The sequence below is a fragment of the Drosophila ficusphila genome, unplaced genomic scaffold (genome assembly GCF_018152265.1).
Source record: "Drosophila ficusphila isolate 14025-0441.05 unplaced genomic scaffold, ASM1815226v1 contig_607, whole genome shotgun sequence".
NCBI classification, from domain to species: Eukaryota; Metazoa; Arthropoda; class Insecta; order Diptera; family Drosophilidae; genus Drosophila; species Drosophila ficusphila.
The window spans coordinates 301,891-311,469 of record NW_025064537.1 but is presented as its reverse complement, the minus strand read 5'-3'; the positions used below and the strand labels follow the sequence as shown (position 1 = coordinate 311,469).

At 39.8% G+C, this 9,579-nt stretch overlaps 2 protein-coding genes across 2 annotated transcripts; one reads left to right on the top strand and one right to left on the bottom strand.

Moving 5' to 3' along the window:
- Nucleotides 1-287: 287 nt before the first annotated feature.
- LOC122320509 lies at nucleotides 288-1,933 on the bottom strand. Its single transcript, XM_043208643.1, has 2 exons — nucleotides 362-1,933; nucleotides 288-305 (listed from the first exon to the last, which is right to left on the bottom strand). The coding sequence occupies exons 1-2, from the start codon at nucleotides 1,559-1,561 to the stop codon at nucleotides 294-296; spliced, it is 1,212 nt and encodes a 403-aa protein (XP_043064578.1). The 5' UTR covers nucleotides 1,562-1,933; the 3' UTR covers nucleotides 288-293.
- A 1,243-nt stretch (nucleotides 1,934-3,176) lies between these two features.
- LOC108101382 (adenylyl cyclase X E-like) lies at nucleotides 3,177-7,631 on the top strand. The gene is made up of 12 exons (XM_043208616.1): nucleotides 3,177-3,332; nucleotides 3,386-3,526; nucleotides 3,580-3,739; nucleotides 3,804-4,587; nucleotides 4,649-4,749; nucleotides 4,815-5,142; nucleotides 5,306-5,753; nucleotides 5,905-6,266; nucleotides 6,328-6,422; nucleotides 6,486-6,637; nucleotides 6,699-6,843; nucleotides 7,057-7,631. The coding sequence occupies exons 1-12, from the start codon at nucleotides 3,231-3,233 to the stop codon at nucleotides 7,596-7,598; spliced, it is 3,360 nt and encodes a 1,119-aa protein (XP_043064551.1). The 5' UTR covers nucleotides 3,177-3,230; the 3' UTR covers nucleotides 7,599-7,631.
- The last annotated feature ends 1,948 nt before the right edge of the window (nucleotides 7,632-9,579 follow it).

The following is a 9,579-nucleotide window of genomic DNA, read 5'->3' as shown; positions in this document are numbered from 1 at the left end:
CTGCTTTTCAACTTTCTCCAACGTAACCATTTTCAAAGTGTCCAGATTCAATTTTAAATCGCATGCTTCCATAAAATCTCTACCTAGGATTACATCATGACTCATAGATTTGTTTGCCACAATAACCAAATGAAAATGTATTTTATTTAAATTCTTTAAGACATAACATAATATTTTTCCATACGTTTCCAAATAACTTTTGTTTAATCCATGATATAAACTTAAAACTGGTAACTTGCAAACATCTTTCGGTACTTTTGAAATTTTGATAAACGAAATTGGGCTTCCTGTATCTATGAGGCATTCTGTACTCAATTTACTATTAGAACTATTCATAAAATTAATTTCAAAAATTTCTTACATAATTGTTGTCGCCCACACCTTTAGTTTTGTTCTTCAGGCACTGCGCCACAAAGTGCCCCATCTCACCGCATGCGTAGCACGATCCTTTCTCCCGCTTTGGTTTCCTGCAGTCCTTCGCCCAGTGTCCTCTAGCGTTGCAGTTAAAGCAGCGCATAATATTGTCGTCCTTGCTCTGCAACGAAGTCGCCTCCTTCTTAGCTCCGTACGGTTTGGGTAATCCAACATCAGCAAATGCACGTTTCAACTGCTTAACATCGTCAAAGCATTGAATTTGTGCCTGAATACGCAGCCCTATGTTGGGAATGCCCTCGATGACTACGCTCAGTAGTTCTTCAGCGTCTACATTTATGCCCTGAGCCAGCATCACCTTGTCATCAACATAACTTCCAAAACTTTCTCCAGCACTCCACTTCCGTTCTTCAAATTTGCGCCTTGTTTCTAACTTGGATGCTTTCTCGCCAAACATTCCGATCAGGTCATCAATCAGGTCCTCCATCGGTAATAGTATGCGTCCAGGATTTGCATGCAGCCATAACTTAGCTTTGCCTTTAATTTTGCTAATCATAAGCATTTTTATGTATTGTCCACTAACACCATAAATACTTCCAATATTAAACATCTGCGTAATCCATTTTCGAGCACAGGTTTCTCCCGAAAATTCGTTTAAAACTTCTGTTGCCATTCGCAACGAAATGTCTAAAATCTGACTGGAATTCTTTATCTCCTTCTCTTCTCCAAGTTCTCCGTTGTCGCCGTCTTCGTAAATTTTGCCGCCTTTTCCATCGTTATTATCGCCGTCTTCGTCTTCTTCGCCGCCTTTTCTGCCGTTGTTATCGCCATCTTCGTCTTCTTCTCCGCCTTTTCTGCCGTTGTTATCGCCATCTTCGTCTTCTTCTCCGCCTTTTCTGCCGTTGTTATCGCCATCTTCGTCTTCTTCTCCGTCTTTTTCCTTGAAATTTGCACCATCTCCATCTTCGTCAGCTTCTTCGTAACTGTCCTCTGTATTTTCGATTTCACCATCATTCTCATTATCTTCGTTTCCATCTTCTCCATTTTTCAAACTTTCAAATTTCTTTTGCATTTCTTTTTGCGAATTATTTAAACGCAAAATAAGTTCTCGCTTTGAACCCGTTGTTGGCAAGTCTAATACACTTAACCACTTTTTTAGTTGTGCAATTGATGTATTGTCAAAATTCATTTTTTTATTTTATTTAATGTTTTTCTCTTTAATATTAGCTCGTGATCGGCCCACTTCTGATTTTGTAGGGATGTGAATGTATATCCCAGTAAAACACCAACACAGTCAAGTTCAATTTTAATATTCTTTATTTTACTTTTTAAGTTCTCGATGGCTCAACTCCTGGTGTTCGACTGAACTCCTCTCGACTCTTGCGATCCCAATCAACCCTCGTTTTAGCGAGAGGCAAGAGCGCAAGAGAGTGAGAGCCAGATCACAGAAAACATGCAGCTGCATATGCTATTTCTTATTAATACACACGATCTTCCCCGTTATACTTAAAGCTACTTTACAATAATGCGCACTTACAAATAATATAACCATTTACACATACATACATATATATCTACGTAGCCATCCTGCTACAATATAGGGATTACAAACAGTAAAACATGCAGATTCTGTGATAGCGAGGATGAAACCTCCCTACACATAATATCAGATTACCCAGCACTAAGTAGCCTGAGGAGCAGAACCCTCGGGTCCAGGTTCCTTACACTTGGGACCTCTGGAAGCATCGACCCGATAAAGCTCCTTAACCTTATCAAAGGAGCCGGGTTGATGGGTAAGCTCTAAGCTCAGATAGGGGTACAATAGATCCAGTTGGGTCGAGGTAACCTTTCCCCCCTAATAATAATAATGAACAACACGGTTCACTTTATGATCGTCCTTTCTGAATCATCAGTATCATATATCAAAGAGAAGCGCAGATGTGGTCAACTACCTCCAACTGTCCTCCACACTAATTGTTGAGAAGTTGATGGTGGTTGTGAGGAGTTTTAAAATCCCCACAATTTGAGGTGCAGGTGAGTAGAGCTTAGCAACAACGAGGGAGACTGGAATGCCGAAGAGGTCAAAGTCAACAAGGGAGAACGGGAAATTTTGAAACTTGGACTGGCGCAGAGCGGAGACCGCGAAATAACGGTGCCATTCAGGTCGAACAGTAAATTGACGGACTTTGGATTCGCACAAAGAGAATGCGCCGTGAACTAACGGGACATCGTTGGACCTTGAACCCAATTACACGGAAAAGAATAACGGATCTAGCGCATGTTATTAAGAGGGCGTAACGCCATCCAACCAACCGTTAGGTTGGCATAGCCACGGAGGACGGTTTTGTCAAGGAAGGTCAAATGAAACTACATATACATATAACTTAAACAATTATATAAACGAGTATCAACGCGTGTGAAAGCCAATTGAAGTCAAAGCAAAAGGACGGTTCAGCAGGATCACGACCGCAAAGTCGAGACTTCGAACGCCGGACAAGTCAATTGTGTTGTGGATTTGTATCGCTGGGATCTGAAAGGTGCTAGGTCAGGATATGGGCAACGCCACGAGCTGGTACGTAGTATTTAGAGGAGTCCTGGAGTGCGGTTGTGCGTAGACTCCTTCGATGATTTTTTCTAGCACTTAGGCTGGAATTTACCTTATAACGGAATAATCTAATTACAATACCTTGCCAAGATTACAATAACTTGTTTAATATAAATGTTGAATTTCTTTCAATTTAGCAACCATAGAAAAATAATATTCAAAGGTTTACAAAAATGTTGAGGCAAAGCAGGCTCAGCCCTTGTGAGCATCGGACGTTCAAGACTATACAACCGATAAAAAACATCTATTCAATATGAACAGTAAGACATTCTACAAACGGGAATACTTGAAGAAACCTAGGCGGTGCCATCTCGACTATTCCAACGAGCGCGTCTGGGAGCAAAGCTACTTGGAGGTAGGAAATTCGTCAAATTTATCACTTACAAAATCTAAATAAACCACAAATAGGCAAAATGCAAAGAGCTGAATTTGGAGGAGGAGTACAGGAGATATCAGATCCGTCTGATGATAAGCTCTCTCACCGTATTCTACCCCCTGTTTATACTGGTGACACTGGGTATGGAGTTAATCGCGTGGCTTTGTGTCGAGGTGAGACCTCTCAGTTTAACAAATTAACATTTTTAGAAATATTTTTTTCGCAGAATACAAGTTTAATGTCCATAAATACAGTTTCTGCTGCTAGTCATCTGGTTATGGTGTGTTCAATATTAAGTGTCAACTTCTTCGAAAGTTTCGTAACGCGCCACCGGTGGGTAATGGTTCTCACCTCAGTTTTGGCGGCTTATGCCGTGACATTTAATGGTGAGTCTCAGAAATAATAGTGGTATTATCGGCATACTCTATGCTGAATGCTGTTTTTCTCCAGACATAGCATATGTCCAATATCACAAGAACAATTCCCACTGGCCTCTAAATACCTCATTTGACGTGTTTGTGCTTTGCATGATTTACATGTTTCTGCCAATTCCGTCAATTACGGGAGCTGCTTTGTTGGCCACCTCAGTAAGCCTTATTTACGTGGGCTACTTCGTACGCAACTTGATCAAACACCCTTCGTTTGAGCGCGAAACCAGTGGCTACGAGAATCTAGCCGCTGATATACTGCACAATGTGGGCTTCAACATGATGGGCATCTTCTTCCGGATTATGAACGACATCTTGGTGCGCGCCTCCTTCCTCGATCGCCACCAGTTCATCAAGGAGGAAGTGTGGTTGCGGAACGCCCTGCTCCAGGAATCGATGCTCCTGGACACCATCCTGCCGCCCCAGATCGCAAAGCCCATCCAGGACAGCATCAAAAGCAAGATCAGGCAGTCGGAAAATGCGCCCGAACGCTTCTCCATGGGTCGCCGGCGTAAGAGTGACACCTTTATGCCCATCCAGATTCATCCCGATGTCAGTATCCTGTACGCGGACGTGGTCAACTACACCCACTTGACCACAACCTTGACAGTTCAGAGTCTGGTGAGAGTCCTGCACGACCTCTACGGAAGATTCGACATGGCAGCCTCCCACTTCAAGGTGCAGCGTATTAAATTCCTAGGCGACTGCTATTATTGTGTGGCAGGATTAACGACACCAGATCCTGATCACGCCAAGATGGCGGTGTCGTTGGGCATATCAATGATTGCGAACATCCAGGAGGTGAGGTATGTTTCATACCTTATAACAAAATATAGTAGATCACTGAAAAGTGCTTTGGGTTTTCAGGACGGAAAGCGGATTGGATATCGATATGCGCATAGGAGTCCACTCAGGTTCTTTAATTGCAGGTGTGATCGGCGAAGCGAAGCTGCAGCTCGATATTTGGGGTGCGACTATCCCATAATCTGTTACGAAATCGTATTCTATTCCTATGTATTATTCACATTTCAAGGTGCTGATGTTGACATCGCCAGTCGTTTAGAGGCCACAGGAAAGGCGGGTCAGGTCCACGTTAGTGGGCGCACTCTTGCCTACTTGAATATTGCTGACTATGTGATATATCCAGGCACTGAAATGGCTCGAAAGGACAACCTGCTGAAGTCGATGAGCACATATCTTATCACTGGAACTGTATCCCGAGGTTCCATTCAAACCGTCTTGTCGGAATCGAACCTTGATATCACGTATATAGAGATACAACGGGAACAAACGGCCGCTCCTTCCTCAATGTCGGATGAGCTTCGTGAGGAGTTCCGAAAAATGCCAGTCGGTGGCTTCAAGTAAGCTATATAAGTTGATCAACAATTATTTCTTACTTTATTTACTTTAATCACTTTTCCCTTTAAAGCGGTTTTAAATAGATTTATGAAGGGGTATTGTAATTTTCCTATTTCTTAATCCATTACAATTTAAAAAAAAACATTGATTCAAATCTGTTCTCAGCTTTCGAAAGCTTTGCTGTCGCCGTGGTGTTAACGAGGATGAAAGCGTCGAACGCAATTTGGGCACGTTCTGTGTGGCGTTTAAAGACTCTTCTCTGGAAAGGAGTTACCTACAGCAGCCCGACTTCATTTTCAAGGCCTCGATGCTGTTGGCCTGGGGAATTTGCTGCTGTCTCATCTACATGCAGGTGGTGGACAACAGCTTTGTCTGCGAGGCCTGCATTGTGGTGGATCTACTCACATTTCTCTTGCTGACTGCCATGTTGTGTATCGCCTGGTATAAGAAAGTGTGTTGGTGGAAGGATAGACACAGGGAATCCAAAGTTTACGGCAAATTCAGCTGCACGGTGTTCCACCTGTTCGAGAAGCTTCAGTACAGTGTGACTCTGCGCATTACCGCCTACTTGCTGATCATTATATGCTACGTCTCGGTGATCTCTTTAATAATGGTAAGAAATGGCTTTGGTATTAATTTCTGTTATAATGCCTTAAACAGAAAATGCTTATAAGAACTCAGTTCAATTAATTTACACCTCATGAAGCCTCTGTCATAGAAATCATTATTTATATACGAAGTTACTTATCTTTCCCAATAATTAGATAAACTGCGACCGCGACCAGTTTGAGCTGAGTGTTATTCACAGCAAGCTATTCCACTATGAAATGAATCGGGATTTCTGCTTTCATCCGTGGGCATTTACGAACATGATTTCTTTGATAATCGGCATGAGCTACACCTTTGCACGAATTCCGTTCGTACTGAAGATAGTAGTCAGTGGTTGCGAAACCTTGGCCTACCTGCTGATCGTGTTTTTCCAGTACGCATTCATTTTCCGGCACAGCGCCACCACTTCTCCGTTTTTGCAAGCGGAAGTAGCTCATTGTTTTCGGGTTTGCATGATGCTGCTCACTATGTATGCAAAGGAACGTCAGACGGAGTTCAACACAAAAATTAACTACAAGTGAGTAAAAGGATGACAGTTGTACTCAAGAAAATGTTTATTAAACTAGTGTTATCCACAGGCTTAACGTAGACTTGCAGAAAAAACAAAAAGCAGCTGATGTTACAAACCAATCCATCATAATTCTGCTTAACAACATTCTGCCTTCTCATGTTGGTAAGTTTGCTTAATATTAATCCATAATAATTGGCTTACAAGTGTTTTCTTTCCTTCCTTTAGTCGACCTGTATCTTGATTCCATAGCTCACCATGAGCTGTATTACGAAAATTATCAAATGGTTTCAGTTATGTTTGCCATGCTTGTAAATTTCCAAATGAATTTGCCCAGCCTAAGAATTCTTAACGATATCATTACAGAGTTTGACAAACTGGTAAGACAAAATATATATTAACATCTTGTAAACATCCTTCATGAGTTTTTTCGATTTGGAGTTGTCGGTCTACAAAGAATATTATGTTGTTGAGAAAATTAAGGTCGTCGGTTGCACTTATATGGCCGCTTGTGGATTGGACTTCACATTAGCTTCAGGAGTCAGAGCCAGCAGTAATTTACGCAGTAGTTCACTCCATGTAGATGGTAAGTATTAAGACTGAACGCCATTGTTAAATGTACAGCTAAAAAACATTCAGTTGAAGACTATCATAAGATTTAAAATCTTTCCACGGAACAAAATTTGTGCCTAGAAAACTATGAAGATAATAATATACATATATATTACATAAATATTTTCACGAATTACACATCTTAGTAGTATTTAAATAATAATACCTGATTTAATTTTTTTTCCAGTGGAGAGGGTTTTAAACCAGAGATCATCCCTTGATAACAAAGAGACCGAGTCCAATCACGATGAGGTGGTCTTCATTATGACCTCGTTCGCCCTGGACCTGATGCGAACCCTGTCGGTGTGCAACAAGGCCTACTCGGATTTCCACTTCGACCGGGATTTGGCGAGTGGAGAGATCTGCATCGGGATTTCCAGCGGAGAGATAATGGCCGGAGTGGTGGGTGCCTCGCAGCCTCATTACGACATCTGGGGGAACCCGGTCAACATGGCCTCTCGAATGGAATCAACCGGTCTGCCAGGTCACATCCAGGTCACCGAGGAGTCCGCCAAGGTCCTCCAGGAGTTCGACATCCACTGCACTTACCGTGGCTTGACCTTCGTTAAGGGTCGCGGAAACATCCCCACTTACTTTGTGGGAATCGATGAAAACCTGAAGTTCATTTCCGCGAGACTCGTCGATCGAGCCTCATCGAGACGTTATTCAGTAATGTCTTCACTGGAACCATATGCAACTCCTACCAGTGAGGAAGATGAGAGTCAGTAGTTTCTTGAATGTTCATTAAAATATATATTTTCTAAAAAAGAACTTGAAATTTTGGGCGGCCGACCAATGTAAAAAAAATCGGGGAATTAAGTCGGCGATGGCAGCTACATGATATTGTCGTCCGATTTTTATGAAATTCAATTCGAAATTCAAGTTGTTATTGCTCACTGTGCAAAAGTCGGAGCGGATTATATCGGATAGCTCCCATACGCCGTTGATTACGCCGTTGTTTTTGATAGTATCGACATGATTTCTTTCAGATGGTGTTTTTTAGCTGCTATTGAATTTCAAACTAAATATTATCAAAATCGGATAATTCTTTCATATAGTTGTCATAGGAAAGATCAAAAAGTATATAGGTACATATATAAGTAATGGGAAAAGAATGATAACGTAGTTGATTTTTTATCCCAAGATCATGATTTTTAGAACATTAGGTTTTTTAAATATTTTTGAATCAAGAAAAAAATTTGGTAAAAATCGGACAACCGTCATATATATGCCATAGGAAAGATAAAAAAAAATTCATACAGAATTAACGGAAGTTATCGGATATAAAATTATTACATTATTGTTTTCCGTCAGACAAAAATAATTTTTGAATGACTTTTATAATGTCTCTTTAACTTCAAATTAAATTTCATAAAAATCGGACGACTATATCATATAGCTGTCATATAAACAATCGTCGAAGATTTACAAAATTATAATAATAGAAAAGATCTCATAGCTTCGATGATTTTTGACTTTATGTATTTTGTTAGACATATTTAATGACTGCAAGGGTATATAAGCATTGGTTCGCCGAAGCTAACTTCCTTTCTTGATACAAGTACAGCCATGGACAGATAAATTACACAAATGTACAAATAAAAGTTTTCTTTAAGTTATTTCTTAAGTTATTTCTTTGGTTTATTTGAGGTCTTATATATTCCGTACTTTTGCTTATCAAATTGTGCCAAAAAAATTTTGTTACATTTTTCATTGTTTTTTTTATAACACATCAGTCTTTGGTGTGGCCACTTAAAAGCACACATTGGTATTACACGTAATTTTCAAAGGGTAAAGATTTAATACTAATTTTCTGGTGTATGTTTATCAAAAATGAATTTCAATTGAAACAATTTTGTAAAAAAAATTGGACACGTGATACATTGTACTCTTAAAACAAGAAATGAAGCTAGCTTCGGCAAGCCGAAGCTTATATACCCTTGCAGTCATCAAATATGTCGAACAAAATACACAAAATAAACAACATCGAAGCTAAGACGATTTTTCTATTCATTTTCCATATTTTCGACTATAGATCATATGGGAGCTATATGATATAGTTGTCCGATTTTGATCAAATTTAATTCGTAATTCAAGAGTCGTTAGAAAACTTTATATTCCAAAAATCATGCTTATCTAATAAAAACCAACTATGTTATAATTTTATTTCCGGTATTTCTATATAGATTTTTCGATCTTTCCTATGGCAGCTATAAGATATAGTTGTCCGATTTTTATGAAACTTTTTTCTCAATATAAGGGTTGTTAAAAAACTTAATATTCAAAAAATCATGCTTGTGGGTTAAAAAACAACGATTTTATCAAATTTATTTCCATTAATTCTCCTTTGGCAGCTATATGATAGAGTTATCCGATTTTGATAAAATTTAAACCGAAATTCAATAATAGTTAGAAAACTCCATCTTGAAGAATTCAAGTCGATCTGATAAAAAACAACGGCGTAAGAATTTTTTATTTCATTCTCTCGTATGAGAGCTATCCGATATAGTCGGCCGATCCGGCTCGTTCCGACTTATATACTGCGTGCAATAACTAAACACCTTTTGGGAAAGTTTCAGCAAGATAGCTTTAAAACTGAGAGACTAGTTTACATAGAAACAGACAGACGGACAGACAGACAGACGGACAGACGGACAGACGTACAGACGTACAGACGTACAGACGTATTCCGACTCTGCTCGTGATGCTG

What these genes read in the sequence shown, in the direction of transcription:
- LOC122320509 (XM_043208643.1), bottom strand. Translation starts at nt 1,561, where the DNA reads ATGAATTTTGACAATACATCAATTGCACAACTAAAAAAGTGGTTAAGT.
- LOC108101382 (XM_043208616.1), top strand. Translation starts at nt 3,231, where the DNA reads ATGAACAGTAAGACATTCTACAAACGGGAATACTTGAAGAAACCTAGG. An exon ending in CGGTGATCTCTTTAATAATG is followed by an intron (nt 5,754 to 5,904) that starts GTAAGAAATGGC and finishes CCCAATAATTAG; the next exon opens with ATAAACTGCGACCGCGACCA. An exon ending in TTACAGAGTTTGACAAACTG is followed by an intron (nt 6,638 to 6,698) that starts GTAAGACAAAAT and finishes TTCGATTTGGAG; the next exon opens with TTGTCGGTCTACAAAGAATA.